Source organism: Pteropus medius, unplaced genomic scaffold (genome assembly GCF_902729225.1).
Source record: "Pteropus medius unplaced genomic scaffold, Ma_sr-lr_union100, whole genome shotgun sequence".
Classification (NCBI taxonomy): domain Eukaryota; kingdom Metazoa; phylum Chordata; class Mammalia; order Chiroptera; family Pteropodidae; genus Pteropus; species Pteropus medius.
Genome location: NW_024349804.1, coordinates 15,191,942 through 15,210,844, shown reverse-complemented (window position 1 = coordinate 15,210,844; position 18,903 = coordinate 15,191,942). Strand labels below are relative to the sequence as shown.

Here is an 18,903-nt window from a genome sequence, read left to right as displayed (position 1 = left end):
AGCACAGGAGGCTCCTGATCAAGGTGGACGACAGCTCGACATCCCACTGCAGACGGTGGCAGTGGGAGCCGCCCGCCTCCTGGCCACTCGCCCCCCGGGACGCGCCTGGGATCAGCCCGAGCTCCACTGGCGTCACGTCCGAGTCAGTGACCCGCTCTCTGGGCGAAAGTGAGGGTCCCCCAAGGCGTGCACTGCTGGCCCGGACTGAGGGTGGGGGACAAAGTTGCGACACCCTCAGGCAGCTAGGGCTGCCACTGCCTGCCTTCCTGCTGCAGGTGACCACCCAGCCCGGGCCGTCTTGGGGGCCAGAGAAGTCTCAGGCCAGCAGTGACAAGATGCCCAATTCTGCAGTGCGCGGGGTTCCCGTGCTGTGCCTTTGAGGCCAGACGATGGCAGGACAGCGCAGAGGTGGCAACCCAGCAGGAACACGGGCGTCGTCAGAAAATAGTTTAATTCTGTACAGGCAGCAACCAGGCTGGTTACACGTGGGGGACGGACGCTGACGGGTGGGGTCGGGAGAGGACAGTGGGGCAGCACATGCTCCCCCGAGGAGATGGCCACAGACAAAATAAATCACAGACTGTGACGATTGTGGGAGGAGCGTGAATCAACACTTTCCTTTGAGAAAAAGAAACAAAAAGAAAAAACCAAGAGGCTTCGGAATGCTTTCTGGTCTCGCGGCCGGACGGGGTCTGCCCGGTCCACCCGGTCTGCCGCGGGCTGGGCGCAGCACGGCGTCGCCGAGTCGGCCGGGCCCACGGCCTCCGGGGTGGCTCTCGCGGTGGAGCCCAGCAGCTTCCGGCTTCGCGAGCCGCGTGCACAGCCACGACGGCCGGGCTCAGAAGAGGGGCCGGGCACCCTGTGTCTCGAACTCGGCCCAGGCGTCACTCAGCTCCATGAAGATCATCCGCGCCTGCTGCTCGTACGGCTGCCCGGCGGCCTGAGGGACCAGCGGTGAGGGCAGCCTGGTGCCTGCACCCGTCCCCGTCCCCCGTGCGCCCCGCCCCCCCGTGCGCCCCACCTGGCGCTCACCTTGTCCGGGTGGACGACCAACACGGCCCGGCGATACTGCTTCTTCACCTGCCCGGGCGTCACCAGGTCGGCCATGCCCACGGGAGTCCAGCGGCTCTCGCCGTCCCACAGCACGGTGTGCAACGTGGACAGCAGAGCACGGATGTTCCTCTCCTTGCCCTCAGTCCACTCCAGGAGCTGCGGGACATCCGGGTGCTGCAGACCAGTGTCCCGGCCGCAGCCCCACCCTGGCCTGCAGCCAGCGGCGGTCATGCAGAGGCTGGCCTGCTGACCCTATCGTGTGCTGACCCTGCCCAGCAGCAAGACAAGGCCAGGCTCCGGGGTGGCCTGTCAGGTGATGCCCAAGGCCATGGCGCCCAATGTGGCCTGCAGACCCACGTCATCACCAACCCTACAATGAGGATACCCCTAGCACTCGCTGACGCTGTGGCATAGCAGGGGCCGGGGAACGGGCACGGCAGGCCTCCCGTGACCCCGCTGATCCGAGCCGCTGAGCCACCTCACATCCAGATAGGTGTCCTGAGGAAGAAGACTAAAGCCCCCGCCTTCGGCCAGCCAGTGACGGCCAGCGTGGAGAAGGCAGTCGGGCGGCCTGCACCCTTCCCGCACACTCACCGAAGGCCAGCTCGGCCTCACGGGAGACGCTGCACACTCTTCCAGCGTGAGGCTAGGGGCCCAGGGCGGCTACTGCCTACTCAGGGTGCAGGCCGGACGCACCCAGGGTCCCTGGAGGCTCCCTGTAGCCCCTTGGCGAACCCCAAGACCCTACGGAGGCCGCATAGGTGTGCTGTCCGCTCAGACAGCCTGGGGGTGCACAGGTGGCCCGGGTAGCCCCGCCCGCCCCAGCGGCCACTGCGCACCTTCAGCTTGAGAGGGTCCACGTCCCGCGCCTGGTCCCGCCTCCGCATCTCGGCGATGGTCCTTGGGCCCCTCCTGTCGGCCTTGGAGGAGAAGCCCTGCGTGGGCAGCAGGTCTTCAAAGTCACTCTCTGACACCCGTGGCTTTTGAGCTGGAGAAGAACGGAAACTCTGCTGAGGGACACTCGGCCCACCTGGGACGCGGGCGCCATGTGACACCTCAAAGGAGAGGCAGCTGGGGGTCGCCACTTCCTTAGCACGGGCAGCACACTGCTGGCCTGCGGCTGTCACAACCGCACCTCCATGTGACAGAGCTCCTGCCCAGCGCTCCCGAGCACGGGCCGTCTGTCACCTCCTGGGGGCTGCAAGGGATGTGCCATTCCCGTGACGAGCACCGCAGCCGGAGACCGAGACGGACGCCATGGACGCCGATCCGAACCACTCCCTCCGCCCACGGGGGTCCTCCGATCCGAACCACTCCCTCCGCCCACGGGGGTCCTCCGATCCGAACCACTTCCTCCGCCCACGGGGGTCCTCCGATCCGAACCACTTCCTCCGCCCACGGTGGGGGGGTCCTCTGAGCGGAAGGGCTCTGGGCCCCCCTGAGCTCTCCCGGGGGGGGGCAGCGCTGGGCCGGAGGAGTCCAGGTTTCCCCGGGGGCCGCGTGTGGAGGGGACTCACCAAAGCTCGGGGCACGGATGCCCCTCTCCTCTCGGCCGCCGATCACACTGAAGTTTGCGGCGTAGTTAGGCCTTGGCTGTGTGCAGGCTTTGGGGGGCGGCTTGGCCTGGGAGGGCCGTGAGGCACCCCAGTGGGGGGAGACGACTTGTCTGCCAGGAGCCACTGGCCTTGGGTAGGGGGGTGGCTTTGGGACCAAAGCCCCCAGGAACAAATCCAGCAGGCGAGCCTGGGGAGACAGTCACAGCAGGCGAACGTTAGCAACGGGCCAGCCGCCGGACGGGTGGCCCTGGAGGTGGCCCCCGAGCTGGGCTGTCTGCAGGGGTGGGGGACGGCGGGGATGGTGGCGGACGGGCAGGCACACGCTTCCCCCGGCTCTCAAAATGCAGGGCTGGTTCTTTCGCTTCTCATTTTCAAACAGACCCACAGGAGGCTGCGGAACCAGCCAGGGTCCTCGGTGTCGGCTCGCGCTGCACTAGCCGACGAAGGCGCTGTGAGCACGTGCGTGAGGTCCTACGTGTCCCCTCTGGACGAACGCGCCCCTGTCCGCATGTGCGCGCCCGCAGGAAACCGGCTCCCCGTTCCCCCGAGGGGCCGCAGCATCTCACAAGCCCACTGGCCGCATGAGGCCCAGGTGCTGCATGCCCTCGTCCGCACCTGCCGTTGGCACCACTGTTTAACCGTCCCGAGGAGTGACGTCACGTCGAGGTTTCCTGGCGGCACCTTTCCAGGTGCTCACTTGGCCATCCGCACGGGCCCTGTGCGGGAGCGTCCCGTCACCACTCGCCCGTCCCCTCAGTCGGCGGCTTTCTGTTCTCACTGTGCGGCAGGCCCATGAACACCTTCATCATGACATTGCTCCAGAGCCTAACTTGTCGACCCCCGTCACCCATGGGACAGCTGGTCTCCTCACCCACCACTCCACCTGGAGTCACAGAACCGCCCGATGACGCTCGGTGAGGCCTGACCGCACCCCCACGTCCCGGATCGAGTTCTCCGTCAAATCACGTCCCGGCTGGTCCGTGCGGGTGGGCTGGGCTGCCAGGCCGCTGGTGGTGCTTGCTCCAGCGCACGCCCCGCGCACGTGTCCTCAGTCACCCCTAAGGCTCCTTTTCCTTGGCGGCCGCCAAGGCGCTGTCTCAGCTGGCGTCCCTGTGCGTGGCGTGGCGCTAGTGGACAGCACACTGGCGCTCATCTGCTGGCCTCGCATCTGCGCCGAGGTGGGACTCGCTCCTGATAGGGTCTCGGAGCTTCCCGGTGTGCCACAGGGACGAGCACGTCGCCTGCAGCAGGTACTGGCTCCTGCCCCCCCGCAGTGCGGGCGACGCTCCTGCGGCCGTGGCTGCCTGCCTGGGACTCGGGGGCGCGGGTGTTCCCGCCTCGACCGGCCCTCGGGGGATGTGGTCTTCACTGCTGCGCAAGCTGGGCGGGGGGGCCGTGCGTGCCCGTCACCAGGGCGGGAGTGCTGGCCCGTCGCTGGGCCCCGTCCAGAGCCTTTTCTGTCGACACGACCGCGTGACTTTCACTGGCCAAGGGGAGCGGAGGGCTCTGTCACCTGCTTCTGGAAGGCGGCGCCAGCCTCGCACGGCTGCGGGGAGCCCTGCTCGACCGTGCATGGGACTGCCTGACATCTGATGGGTTCTGCTCGCCCACGCTGCCGTGGACGCCACGTCCACGTCCACTGGGGACAGTGCCCGATTCCTCTGCTCGTCCCGTCTGTCCGGCCCGGTGTCGGGGTGACTCCAGCTTCGCGAGAGCAGCTGGAAACGCGCCCTCCTCCTGCACGGGCGGTTTTCCACGGCGAATCTGTCCTCTGTGTGATTGCAGAATGCTTCGGCGACCTGCCCCTCGGCGGGCGAGGGGGCGGGGTGGCCGATTTTGAAGACTGTCCCCCTCGTGCTCGTCATCGCCTTCGTGGGTGATGCTGTCGCTTTCCTGTCGGACCCGCTTAAAGCCTGAGGTGACGTCGCAACACCGTTCCTGTCTCAGGAGCTCCGCCCACGTCACTGGTGTCTCCAAAGCAGCGGCTCGTCGCTGACCGTCACCGTTCCACGTGTCTCCCCGTCCGGGCTCTCAGCACGTCCTCCCTCCCTCTGCTCGGGCTGTCGGGCCTGATGGCACACAGCGCCACACGGCGCTGGCCACACCCCAGGTCTCACCGGTTCAGATATTCCCGTCATTCAAGGTGCTACCTCCCCCGAGACTTCCCAGATCACCCATGTCACTCTGAGGAGTGCTGCTCAGTCCGTAAGCGGCTGACCGCCGTTTCTGACTTCTGGTTTGAGTCTTCATGGTCAGCGGGGTGACAGTTCACGTGGCTCCGATCCCTCCAAACGTGCCTCTGCTTAGCGCCCAGGACACAAGCTTTCCTGGTGAGGGTCCCACACGTGTGTGAGGGGACGTGCTCCTTGCATGGTGACGAGTCCTGTGTGTGCCACGTGCTCCTCAGCTGCAGTGCAGGCGGCTCCTCTCATGCTTGCAGCCAGCTACTGTGTCGTACGATGAGGTCTCCAAATGTATGTCTTTCTCCTCTCAGTCCTGTCATCTTATTTGAGATTCTGCGTCCCCAGGGCTGACGGAGGCTCTCGGGCCACAGTGCAGACCTGAGGGCGGGCTCTGTCCTGAGAAGCCCTGCCCACCAGACCTGGAGCCGACAGCCCAGGCAGCGCCCGGGAGGCTCCAGGCAGCCCTGCCTCACGCTCAGACGGCCTGCGGCAGAGGCTGTGCAGGGGCAGAACGCCAAGCACAAACCCAACTCCCAGGAACCCTCCGAGACACACTGCCCCCCAAAATGCCAGGAAACCACTATTCGGAAAGGGCTCCTCAAAGAACAAGCCCTCGGGACCCAGCAGGTGGTGGCAGGAGCCCTTGCAGCTGGAGATTAGGGAGGAGGCTGCCCGGGGGACCCCGCTGCACCACCCAGGGGCATGCAGAGGGCGAGATGGTGTCAGGCAGGCAGCAGGCAGCGCCGAGGGCTTGCTGGGCGCCATGTTCCCGCGGTAGACGCCACCCAAGGGCCAGATGCTGACTGCCCCGAGCAACAAGCATTCTGAGGAGACGTGGTATCAACCAGGAATGTGACATGCTACCCAGCCACCAAGGACGAGGCCCTGACTCACGGCCTCTGAAGGACTCGCACCCCACATGTTTCTGAAAGAGCTGGAGGGGCCCCCAGAGCCAGTGTCCCTAGGGCACTGGATCAGTTCCAAGGAAGTCAAGGCTAAGATGCTGGGCCCCCCGCTCAGTCCCGGCTCCCCAGACAGCCCCACGCACACCGCGATGCAACCAGGACCAGGAGCAGGCCCGGTGCCGGTCTGCAATGGTGCCAGCTGGGTTAGGAGCCCCTGCTGTCACTGTGGCCGGGGTCTCAGCGGCGGAGGTGAGGGCCTGTCTAAGGCACCTGAGTCTGGCGAGGGAGCAGGGACAGAGGTCAGACAACCGAACACTCCCACAAGCATCCCGGCACTCTGTGTGACCCACTACATCCTGCACCTTACCTTGGAGGCTGGTACTGAGGTCGCCGAGGTCTGCAAACGGGTCCAGGCTCTGAGGCTTGGTCTGGCTGGCTGGGGGGCCGGCAGGGGCCGGTTGGCCTCCGGGAGAGAAGAAGGGGCCTGCAGAAGGGCGAGGGTGTGAGGCAGAGAGCTGCTGCCCTGCCCTGTGCTCCCAGGGGCCCAGCCCGGCCCGCGTTGGCACAGGAGCGTCTGCGCCAGCTCCAGCAGCCATGCGCCGCCCCCCTGCCCCGCAAGGCCAGCCCGGCAGTGTGCGGGAGCCCAGGCGGGTCACTCGGACATGGTGGAGGCCCCCCCGGAGCCCAGGCGCAGACACGCTCTACAGTGTTTTATCGCAGCCAGTTTGCGTCTTGTGGGAACAAAACATGGAACATCTGAGTGAGTTACTGTACAGCCGCCTGATAGTGAGTTACGACACGGCGCCTATGCACACAGACAGACCACTCATAAATTAACAGGCACAGGATGAACCTCCTATGCAAAACGACGGTCAAAGAACACAAAATAGTTCTCAAAAGAAAATGCAAACAACTCAAAATGTACAAGACAATCAACCTCATTTATGACAAAGAAATGCAAATTAAAATAACTGACAGCCTGTCAAACAGGCAAAACATCTCCAGAGTCATCGTCCAACTTTGGTGAGAAACTAAGCCTCAGAACTGCCCCCGGCAGATAAACTAATAAAAGGCACTTGGAGGGGCATTTGGAGGTGTCCACAGAGTGAAGCACAGCACAGCTCCGTGTCCCCATGGCCAGGGTGTTGCCCTGAAAAGCTGACCACAGCACAGACCCCAAGGACAGTCCGCAGTCTCCCAGGGGTCCTTCAGGGGGCACAGTACCCACAGGACACGGGAAAACAGTAAGCAGTGCCAGGGTGAAAACACTGGCAGGAAGGGGCGCGTGTGGCATGGGATGGCGTCACGCGCACACGCATGGGAGACGAGGAAGGGACGGGCACGGAGACGCGGAGCTGCGCTGCCCTCAGGGTGCTGCAGACCCACACCTGTGTGCGCTTGGGGCGGCCTGAGCAGGGTGCAGGCACCAGGTCCCGCTGCGGCTCCCACCCTTCGCCCTTTCTGGGGGGTCCAGGGCTACATGGCAGTGAAGCGGAGAAAGGCACCAGGCCCGGCGGGCACTTTGCAGGGGAACTGGCCTCCAGGGCCCGCGTCCTACCTTCTGCAGCTGGTGTGGGAGCTGCCGCCTCGGCCCACGCATCCCACCCTCCCAGCAGGTCTGGGTGGCTGGCCGAGGCTGTCACCTTGCTGAGCTCTGCTGGTACGTCCCCTGGAAGAAAGTAGTGTGCGGTCTGTCCCCTGGGGGCCCTGTGGGGACCTGTCAACCACAAGCTCCACCTAAACTACGGACAGCTGCAGACAGCTCGCTGGTGCAGCTGGCCAGAGGCAGTGCCGGCCGAGCGGGCCCCGGGCGAGGCTGTGCTCACGGGCCTGTGGGGCCGCCACGGCCCATGGGAGACTGCGCTGAGCAAGGGGCTCCACCAGCTCCTGCCAGCCTCCCTCTTCCTCCTGGGCCGAGGACACGTCATGTCCAAGTGGACATGCTCCCCGGGCAATGCTGCACGTTACTCATCTAACAGGTCCTCAAAGTCCTCCCCTGCTCCCCGCCGCTGGTTGGTGACACGCTCGCCTGTGGCTGCACGCCAGCACCCCCACAACCTGCCTTCTACGCCCCCAGAGAAGAGGACTTGGGGTGGACGCCAGCCCATTACATCTTCCTGGGGACGGAGGACCGGCAGCCATGCTGGGTCAGCCCAGGGCTGCAGCGGTGACCACTCACCCAGCTGCAGAAAGTCGGCGCTGCAGGCCGGGGGCGGGGCGCTGTGGGCGGAGGGGAAGGAAGCGGGTGGGGCAGGAGGGTCCGCGTTGAGAAATTCGCAGAAGAGGTCCGGCTGGGGCTGGGCTGGGGCGTCCAGGTCGGAGGTCAGCAGGAGAGAGTCAAATGGGTCGGCGGTTGAGACACCTAAGAAGCAGGTGGAGATAAGGTGCTGACTAGTGTGGTGATGACGCCTGAGCCCAGCATCAGCCGCCACTGTGCGCACAATGAGACACGCCTGGATGGCACTGTGACGACAGGCACACCCTCAGCCCCGACTTCCCACGGACACAGCGGCCCCAGGAGGGAAGGATTGGCAGGTCCTAGGACACGAGTGCGGTGGGGGGGGTGGGGCACGAGGGGCGGGGTACCACCACACAGCGTCGCTCTCACGAGCCCCTCCCAGAAGGTGCTGGCTCGCGGCCCCATGGAGAAGCCCCACAGAGGGGGCAGCAGAGCACACGTACTGGCAGGCATGGGGCCGGGTCCGTCGCGAGGCATGCTCCGCGTGCCTGGGGGAGGGGCTGGGCTTGTGAAGAGCAGGGGCTCCTCGCCACCGAGGAGGTCGCCTGGGGAGGCCTCTGGAGCAGCCTCAGGGGTCCCCAAGAGGGAGCTGAGCAGGTCGGCATTGCTGGGGGGGCCCCCGGAGGCCGATGCAGGGGGCGCCGGGCCTGCGTCCGAGTGCAGCCCCAGCAGGTCGACGCCGTCCCCCGGCACCGCGGGCTCCTGTGGTGAGGCCGGCGTGTTCGTGTCAAACACCAAGGCGCGCTCTGGCACCCTTGCTGCTGGGCCTGGCGTGTCCTCGTCAGCCGTGTCCCTGCTCTCAGCCGAGAACGTTGCTGCGTCCTCGTCAGACGGCTCACTGTCACCTCCGTCCTCAGCCGGGGCTGATGGCATCTCCTTGACAAAGTTACTTTCTAGGTCCGTCTCTGAGTCTTTGTCCTCTGAAAAGAAATGGCACACTGAGGCGGCTGGACGGCAGGGGACACAGTCAGGGCCGGGGCACGGGGCCCGCGTCCCCACAGCCGCCGGCGCCTACCGTGCCAGTCCAGTGTGTGAAGGAAGTGGTTGGTGTCCGTGCTGCTGCCGGTCTGCGGGGACTCTGGCTCCGTGGGCTCTGTGTCGGGAGACCCTATCTCGGCGTCGTACTGAGCGGTGGAGCCCGGCTGCCGGGGGAGCTCCGGCTTCCCTGCCAGGGTGACGGGGTGTCAGGCCCGGCCGCCTGACCGGGGCGACACCCGCTGCAGCCCAGGCCACAGAGAGCCTGCACTGACAGCACCGGGGACCGGCCTGCGTGCAGAGCTGAGTGTGCTCAGAGCTGCCCCGGGCCATGCGTGCACATGCACTGCACACACACGTGCACACCGGTACATACCACCAGCACACACACAGCACAGGTACAGCATACATGTGCACACACACAGCACACCCATGCACACGCACACACGCCAATGCACACAGCACACATACGTGCACACCAGTGTGCACACAGTGCGACACGTGTACGCACACGTGCTCACACACGCGGTTTTCAAGGATACTTAGCTGTCGTCACATAGGAAACGTAAAAACTGCAAACCCAGAACGAGGAGAGCTGATGTGGCCGCAGAGGGAAGGACAGCCCCGTGGCCGGCACCCTCTCCTGCGACTTGTGTGTGTCTGAACAGGATGACCGAACTGACCGAGGGGTCAAGAAACACACGCCTGCAGCGCTGGTGGTCTCGTGGCCCCGCCGGGCCAGAGTGAAGCCTCAACCTCCAGGTCACGTCTGAAGTGGGCGCGCGTCCAGCAAGCCAGGCCCCGCCGGCCCCCGCCCGGCCCCTCGCAGGCCCCGCCTGCCTGTGACACGCATGGGCCGAAGAGACCAGCAGGTGTGTGTCTGGCCCGAGCGCCTGGCCCCACGCTCGGCGTGACCCCAGCGGCCACCAGTGTGTTCAGAAAACAAGGGTCTCACCAAATTTCGACAGGATGTCCTGCTGCTCGTCCCGGCTGGAAAACAGTATTTTGGGGTTCAACCCCCGCATGCTCGTGCTCTCCCAGGGTGGAGCCTCCCGGCCGGGCCTGTCTCTGGGCTCCACCTCCACTTCCAGGTTCACTTGGAACAAATCCGGGTACTTCTCCTGAATGTCACATGCGTCCAGGTCATACCTGCAGTGGAGGCCACGTGCCAGTCAGGAAGGGCTGTGACACACTTCACAGGTCACCCCGCGTCGACCAGAAAAGAGCACAGAGCAGCGCCGAGTGCTGTCCAGGCGCAGGATGGCCTCTGCGCCTCACTCTGGTCTGTGTGCGCTGGGCGCACGCACCGCGGGGCCCGCCCTGGGAGCTCAGCGTGTCTCCATGAAGATGCTGTCCCAATGACCCCCGAGACCGAGGGCCGGCAACAGGAGACCAGACGCCAGCAGGCGCGGGCAGTGCGCTTGCTGAGGGCCAGAGGGCAGCACCCGCCTGCCCCTGCCGGGCTGGGGACGGGGACGAGGCAAGCTCCTGGAAGGCCGGTCCCCGAGTGCTCCCCGTGGCAGTGCCCAAGGTGACCTGCAGTGGCGACCTCGGCTGCCACTTCACTGGACTGTCCTGACTCAATGGCCCTATGCCCCTCCGGGGATCCCAGTGGGCCACACATCCCGAGGCCACCCCCAGTGACTCACACGCTGCGTTGACAGGCCCAGCCCCCCCGATAGGCTGCAGGCCGCCGTGTCCCCCGCACCCTGCGCCACCCACACCTGCGAGCTCGTCTCGTGTGCATCGAAACCGTGGAGCGACGAGGGAGACATGAAGACGCGGCGGGTCCTGAGACCCGGGTGTTGACGGGGGCCCCCACTGCCCTCTGCCACGCCCATGGGGCGCCCGTGGCCCAGACCGACCACGCCCGCCAGGGTGACAGCCGTCAGGCGAGGTGGCAAAGCCACAGCAGACTCTGACTCTCACTTCTCTGGACTCGACCAAATAAACTTGGTGAGCACGCGCGGCCCCACTGGGTGACGTCCCGCGGTTTCGACCCTCCCATTCCTGCAAAGACACAGCCGCCTGTGCAGGCAGGGACAACGCGGCAGAGAGCAGCCGCTGTGCACACGCCCGCCTCTCCTCCTAGGCTGTGGTGTCCCCGCCTGCTCCCTCCCGGCCCAGAGGCCACCACGGCCACCTCCCTTGTAGGCCGGGCACCAGCGGGACGACACAGGTGGCCCCTCAAACAGTCAGGAGCAGCTGAAGCAGGGACGGCAAGCCGGGAGCCCAGAGACGGTGGCGCTGGCACAGCAGGAGTTCAGCGGCTGGCAAGGACCAGGGAAGGCCCGACGCCCGCCCACAGGAGGGGAGGCCAGGCAGCACAGGCGGAGGGGGCGCGGCGGGGTCCCCGCAGAGGAGCACATGACCTCTGCGGGCTCAGCTCCGGGCACTGCGCAGGTCACCACCCATCCCACCTCCCCTGCCTGCCGGCCCCCAGAGACTGCCCCGGGATGGCCCGCCCGCTCACCTGGCAGGCCGGTGAGGGCACAATGGGGTTTGTGAGCAGGTACGGGAGCAGCCCCCACGGGCCCTGGGTCTCAGAGGGTGCAGGGCCCAGTGCTGATCTGTGTTCCAGACTGCAGCCTGGCCCACAGACACGCCCGGGGGACTCACCTTCAGTCACAGGACGCCCCACGGGGGGCAGACCCACCTGGGTTCACCTGACAGCCCATCCCACTCACGTCATCCCAGATCCCTCTCGCTGTCCCGTTCCCAGACCCTCTCTGCACAAGGGACCCCGCACGTGGACAGCACGTTCCCACACCGGCAGGGCCACCCGGCAGCCCCCTCCTTGACCGACCCACTGCTGGAGGCGTCACTCGCAGGGTGGCGACAAACCCGAAGGCACTTTAGCATGTTCCCGAACTGTGTGACCAGTATGTTAAGAAAACAGTCCCTTCTCAACCCAGGAAGGTCCCTGTGCCTCTCCAAGCCACGTCCCCGGGCAGCCGGTGCTCGGCTGTCCACGGCCCATGTGAGGCCTGAGCTGATAGGGTCCAGCAGCCTGTAAGCTGCTCTGCACGGGGCTGGCTTGAGCAGTGCCGCCGCCATGTGTGGGCCAGCTCATCACCACCCGGCGGCCACACTGGGCTGTGAGGAACCGAGCTGCCAGGCGCAGCACGGTGACCACAGTCACAATCCTGTGCTACACGGTTCAAGCGTGTGTCGGAACCTCCGACGTTCCCGTCACAAGGAGAGATCGGCCTGCATGGTGACTGAACTTGCGGGCTCACGTCAACGTGCACGTACATCGAGTCATGGCGCTGTGCGCCAGGAGCTCGTGTGCCAGTCACACAACGAAAGGCAGCGGAAGGCCGCACTCGGGGACACAGTGCCAGCGTCTCCCGACTCCACCCCATGCCGGCGACCTGCTCGGCGGCTCTGTCTCGGCCCCTCTAGTCAGGGTGCACATGGTCTGACCTGCGCCTCCCCTGTGCTCACGACCACTGGGGTCTCGCTGGTGAAGTGACCCCACTACTAATCGGCTGCCTCGTCACTCCTGAGACGCTGGACGTGCGTCGCGTCTGAACACCGTCTCGTCGGCCCGGAAACACCTGTGACTGACGTCCACTCTGAAGGACACTGCACTGGAGACAGAACTCCAGGTCGGCCACTTTCGTCTTTAAGCTCTTTCAAAGGCATCCCCAGGGACGCCTGGCTCCCGCCGGCTCATGGCAGGGCAGCCGTCGGTCTCGCTACCTGGAGGCCGGGGGCTCGGAACTCCGGCTCAGGTTTTCAGCAACCGCACCGTGACGCGCTTGGCAGGGGGTCTGTCCGCCCACGAAGGTCCCTCCTTGTGAAGACGGCTTGGAGACTACAGTTTGATGGCAGTCATCAGTTTAAGAAAACATTCCCCAGTAAACATTCTCAAACGTCGTTTCTGTTTTCTTCCCCTGAGACTCCAGTAAGAGCGTGCAGACCTGATCACAGACCCCGATACCTCTCACGGCCTTTTCTCTACCTCCATTAGTTTCCCTCAGCCTGAAGGGATCTGCTTTGAACTCGTGAATTCTACATTCCGGGGGGTCTACTCTGCTATGAACGCACGGGCCGAGCTCTTCACCTGAGGCCCGGGGCCCACGCCCGCCGCCTCTCGTGCAGTGCGGAGCCCAGTGGAAGCCCCATCTCCCCCCGCCCCAGACACAGCGTTCAGTTGTCGGGAGCCCCTGTCTGCTGAGTCCACTTCTGCCTCCTGGTCTCCGGTGACAAATGGTTTTACGTACGCCCGCTGAGGCTAAAAACCACTGAAGCTCGGGGTTATTTCCATTCAAACGAAAGAAACGACCCGGGAACGCTGAAGTTCCGACACCTGCTGTCTCTGTAGCGTCTTCCCACACTGGCGTGTTACAATTTTTTTTAAGCACCAACATGAGAAAGACAATAGACGAGGAAATAAAAAACACTCGGAAGAGCAATCTTGTCTGCAGAGGGTGCAGGCTGGGGACCTGTGGGCAGCCGACTCTGAGCCCCCCACTGGAACACACCTGAGTCTGGGTGTCCCCCGCGAGCGTGAGCAAGTGCATGTGAGACCGAGCAGAAGGAGCAGCCGGCAGGTGCGAAGACCTCGCACGCGGAAACCGTCCTGCCGAGCTCAGGCCGCACTGGGCCAGCGGCCGAGCCCCAGCACCTCCGTCTGAAAGGCCAGCGGACCGCGCCCGCCGTGCGCCGAGGGCCAGGTGCGCACCGTGAGGCCAACAGCTGCCGTCCTCACAGGTCGGCATGACCGGAGCGCGCGGTGAACCAGGAGTGCCGGGCGGGACCGCTGCTCCTCAGCTGCAGCCACCTCTGCCTCTAATGCCCGACCACGCCCCCCCAGGCACCTCCCAGCCCCACCCAGCAGAGCACGGCGACGCCACAGGTGCCGACCAGAGGTGCCAGGCAGCGAGCGCCCTGTCTACTGCCACCTCGCACATGTGAGCAGAGGGCCTCTAACGAGGCGAGGCATAGGCGGCCGCAGCGAGGGGTCCTGAAGCGAATGAGGCTCTGTGGGCAGACCCGGGGTGGAAGCCCAGCCTAGCCGCATGCGGACACCCGCCACCGTCAACAGCATTGTGCACGTCAGCACGCGGCATGCTCCGCCCGCCCGGACCCCCATGGTGCGACACCAACACACTTGGCAAACTTCACAGTGGCAGCGTTCCGAGGCACAAATCCCGTGTGGAACTGGACCTGGAACATCTTCATGGATGCCATCTGCAGAGAGAGCAAACGGGTGACACCCAGAGCCCCGCGTCACACTGAGAAACAGTCACCAAACTCTGAGAGCCTCGGACACACGGCAGTGGGATGGCAGCTCTCCAACAAGAGGCCTCTCAGGGTCGGGGTGGAGAGCTCCCAGACCCCCCACGCAGACAGCCATCCCGTGATGGGGAAACCTCGGGGTTTGCACAGGAGGCGGGGACAAGGTGGGGACAAGGTATGCAGCCACGGGACCCCCGCAAGAGGCCCAGCCCACGAGCTGCTCACCTTGGCCTGCAGCCTGCCGCCCAGGGTGGACCGCGCGTGGTATATCACGATCAGCACGTCCCCTTGGACAGTTGTGCCCAGGGGAATGACCGCTCTGCCATCCTCGATTTTAAAATCCCTTGAGAACAGAATGAGAGCTGAGAGATTGTCTCAAAGAGCAAGCCTCGAGCTCACCAACGCCGAAATCCACGTGTTCTGATCTTGCTGGTTTTGCTACCGAACTATCTCGGAGATGTGGGGGGGTGGGGGCAGGCAAGAAATGACCTCTCAGAAGCCGCCCCTCAGCCTGACATCACGGGACCTCCCACCTGCCATCTGGGAACAGCCTGCGAAGCTGCTTGCTGCTCATGGGCCGGACCCGAGGTGGACGCCTCCAGTGACATTCCCCTCCGGCCTTCCAGAGTACGGACAACACTAACATGGCGAGCCTGGGGGAAGGCTGGCCCTACGTCTGAACTCACCTCATCCTGTCGTACTCCTGGGATGTGGTGGCCACACGCTCGTCCCCCACGTAGACCTCGCAGAAGGGCCTGCAGCCGCTTCTCTGCTTGTTGAACAGCGGCACGGGCGTCATGACGATGGCCCGCACCAGGATTGGCTTGCTGTGGGGCGTGATGGGCTCCTCCGCCACCATGTCACACATGTACTCGATGTACCTGCAGGAGCAGGAGGCACGGCCTATCACACACATACTTCGTGCAGCCCACACACCTCACACGCGTGCTCTCTGCACACACCACGGTGCAGGCGTGCTTTGTGCCCCCGTCGGCACACACAATCTTTTCTCGACCAAATAAGTTTTAACGCTGTCGACTGCCCATGAGGCAACGTCCTAACTCCACGTCCCGAGTCTGACACCAGCGTTTCCGCTCAGTTAGAAATGTCTTCGTGCTTCCCTTCCGACTCCCTCCTTGACTCGGGCTGTTTGAAAGGAGGCTGTGTGCGAACTCAGAAAACACTCAGGGATCTTTCCAGCCCTTTCTGTTACTGACCTCTGGTTTCGCTCCACCTCAGCCTGTGGACATGTTCTGTATGGTTTCTGCTTTTAGTTTGTGGCCCTGTAACGGCCCAGAACACGACCTTGCTCACTGTACACCGTGCGCCTGAAAGGAAGGCATCCCCCTCTCTGCTGCAGGTCGGGAGTGCTGCGGGGGGCTTCCTGGGCGTTTCTGACCCTGCTGGGTGTTCTCTGTCTGAGGTTTGCTGCTGTCCCTGACTTGGGGAGATCTCGGCGACTTTCTTCACTTTTCCGTGAGGCGGCCCAGCAGGGGGGCGCCTCTCACAGGTCCCTCCTCACGCCTGGCCTCCCCATGTGACTCCCTCGCCATTCCCCGCCTGTTCCGTGAGCATCTCCAGCTCTTGCAGGGGAGTCTAGGTCTTGAGTGCTCTGACCACGCTCATCCCACGGGGAGGCACCCTTGGGCCCCAGCTCTGTCTGCACCTGCTCTGTGACTACCCGGTGGAGACTCAAGACAGCCAACTCCAACCCCCCAGCCTCGCGGCTCCACACGCCCGCTAACTCCACCCACTGGGCTCCCTGCTGGCGATGTCTGCCACTCCCCAGGAGTGCCGGCCACTCCGCAGATCCTGGGCCGGATGCTCTGAAGAGTCACAAGCCTAATGCTGGTCCCGCTACTCGCTAAGCAGTTAGGGTGGGAAGGGGCTCCACACACCTGCACGGCTCCCAGGAGGCAGCCTGGGGTATGGGTGGGGACCCAGGGCCTCACGCAGCACAGCTAACAACCCTCTTCTTGGCTCTGCCCCCAGATGGGAGCGGCTGCTCCACAGACACGACTCGGGGACCCAAATGGATTCGGAATACGGGAGAAAAAATGGTTTCTAGGCTGACGTGTTTAAAGGGTCAGTGGTCCGTCATTTTGCTTGGTGGCCCAGGCCCTGCTCTTCAGTCTTTCTACATGAGTGACAGGAGACACAGCTGTGTGGCTGGCTCCCTGGGTGGCCGAGGGACATGACACTGCACCGCACCTGGTCCCCAGGCAGCGAGGTGGCCTCGCAAGCAGGAAGGGCATTTATCCTCCCTACCCCACTGTCCACAAGCTGTGCCACCATCCGAGGAAGGAGGAATGGCCTGTGAGGACCCCTTGTTGGCCACAGGCGTGAGGCGGCGGGGCCGGAATGGGAGCTGATTCAGACCCGAGCATCAAAATGGCCACCCCCACTGCGGCGAGTGTGTCCAGCGGGAAGTGACATGAGAAGCCACCTGGTCGGAAGGGTGTGACCTCGGGGAAGGAGCAGCAGCCTTGAGAACCCACTTCCTTCAAGTTGTCAGGTGACGCAGAGCAGCACAAAACTGCCAGTATCTCACAGAAGCCTGGAACAACACGGCCTCGCGGCAAAGACGGCGACGTCACTGTTACGTGGCATCGCAGTGGACAGATGTCACCCGACTGAAGACAACACCGAGCCCACAGCGGGGCTCCTGGGAGTAGCACGCACAGAGATGGCGTCAGCGGCACTGCCTGTTGCCCAGTGAGTGGCCACGCCCGGCTCCCAGGCCTCACAGTCACACCTGCCGCAGCGCCGGTGCCAGGACCTGGACGGAGGTGCTCCCCAATGGGCTCGGGGCCCCACAGCACTGACTCTGGCCCGCCCCGACCAGTCGGCCCAGGTCCTCACCAGCACAGCAGGCTGCGGGACGGGGCCACAGTCGCCAGGCCGGCTCCACACAGCAGCCCACACCCTACGAAACCAGGCCCATCGCTCAAGGTGCACGCCTCACCCAACGTCCCCCGGGCGGCAGGCACGGTACCTTTTGTGAGACGGCCAAATGCCCGGCGGGCAGCGCTTCATGCTGAACATGTAGACCGCGGCCTCCGCAGTGCTGAAGAGCCGGCAGAAGCACAGGAAGGAGCAGACGGCCACCGCCGACGCGGCTCTCCCGTCCTAGAACAGACGGCACGGGGCAATCCACACGCTGCACATGGGGACCGCAGGCTTCCTGATCGCCCGCCTCCCTTGGGGACAGTAGGGCCCTGCCTCTGTGCGACACATTCTGGAACTTATGGCAATGCACCCAGTGACGTACCAACCCAGTCCAAAACGCACAAGACGGCCAGCTTCTCCAGCTGGACACTGCTCACACTCACTGTCCACCTGGGCCTCACGCTCACCCCGACTGAACCCTCATTGTCACTGCTGGGGTGGCTTTGGTCACAGCACGGTGGTGCTAACCTTCATGCGTGTGTTTGGTGGGTGCCACTGTGACGCCCACACGCCTGAGCCCTGCTGTGCAGCTGGGGACTGGAGAGAGGCTGGTGCTCAGCCCCAGCAAGCGGGGCAAAGCCGCGTCCTGCAAGGCGGACTGGCCCCAGTGCCGCCCCCGAGACTCCCACCGGGAGACAGAAGAATGCCGTGTGGGGGTCCCGCGTTCCAAAGAGAGAAGCTGCTGCCACCCGTGTGGGTGGTCTTCCCTGTGGGGACCCAGGGGTGCCCAGAGAGTGCAGTGTTCGCACTGCCTGACGAGGGCGGATCCCACAAGGCCAGGCGCCAGCCCTGCTGGGACACGTAGGCCCGGGGCTGCTGGCTGCAGATGCCAGGGTGGGCCCTGCGCCGGCCCCCGGTCCTCAGGAGGCCAGCGCTGCAGCCTGCAGCTGGCACGCGGGCACCACGGGCCCCCTAGCAACACCATCACCACGGGATGCACAGCCCGTTTCTGTCCTCGTCCCCTCGGCTGGCCGGGAGCCTCCCCCTTTGCGCTCCCTGCTCCACAGCGTGCCCGGGCGCAGGGCGGGACCGCGGGCCTGGCACTCACCGCGCAGTGCACCACGCACACATTCCTCGGGTCCCGCCGCAGCCACGCGTGCATACTCCTGCAGAGGCTGTACAGGCGGTGGAGGTCCGGCGCCCGCCGCGCTGCCCAGCCACACTCGGAGACCTGCGGGGCAGGGCTGGGCTCGGCGGGGACTCCGCACACATGCGTCCCCCACCCTGCCCACAGGCTCCCGCCCCTGTGCCAAGGACGCGTGCCAGGCAGCCGCAGCTTTGGTGACGAGTGCTTGGAGCCGGCCCGCTCGAGGCTCGGGGCCAGCTGTGACAGCGTCTGCGTCCCGAAGGTTCCTTTACCAGGAGAACCGCGGGGCCCCAGGCCCTCTGACAGGCGAGCAGCGGGGAGGCAACACTCAGCCGACCTGACTCGACCCACCTGATTTCCTAGAGACCCACCCGCCACGCACTGCCCGCGGACCCGAGCCCCCGAGGCCCCGTCCGAACCCCGGGGCAGGTTGGGAGCCCGTCTCCAGCTGTGCCAAGGCGAGGACCGGTCCCTAAGGGAGCCGTCCTGCGGGGGGCGAGGCCAGCCACTCACCCGGTTGTGGAACCTGGAAGGCCGGTACGTCCTTGGGGACAGGTTGTAGACTGCATAGTGTCCTGGGTGCTTGGCGTCCAGAAACAGCCGCACGTCTTCTATGTGGTTTTTAATGGCCGACTCCACACCTTCTGCCGGGAACGACATCACTGAAAGAGACAGCCCGCATCAGCCGCCTGCGGGGACCTGTGTGGGG

The 18,903-nt window shown here is 64.9% G+C and overlaps 1 protein-coding gene across 1 annotated transcript in view; it reads right to left on the bottom strand.

The window, feature by feature from the left end:
* Positions 1-434: 434 nt before the first annotated feature.
* Positions 435-18,903, bottom strand: part of GAK (cyclin G associated kinase) — a 36,912-nt gene continuing 18,443 nt past the window's right edge. Inside the window, 17 exon segments of the mRNA XM_039838369.1 lie at positions 435-940; positions 1,033-1,209; positions 1,893-2,041; positions 2,571-2,709; positions 2,711-2,796; positions 6,065-6,181; positions 7,256-7,366; positions 7,877-8,059; positions 8,380-8,856; positions 8,952-9,101; positions 9,867-10,060; positions 14,031-14,110; positions 14,384-14,501; positions 14,845-15,039; positions 17,154-17,287; positions 18,156-18,278; positions 18,708-18,856. Coding sequence (XP_039694303.1) covers positions 839-940; positions 1,033-1,209; positions 1,893-2,041; positions 2,571-2,709; positions 2,711-2,796; positions 6,065-6,181; positions 7,256-7,366; positions 7,877-8,059; positions 8,380-8,856; positions 8,952-9,101; positions 9,867-10,060; positions 14,031-14,110; positions 14,384-14,501; positions 14,845-15,039; positions 17,154-17,287; positions 18,156-18,278; positions 18,708-18,856 — 2,684 coding nt within the window. The 3' untranslated portion in view covers positions 435-838.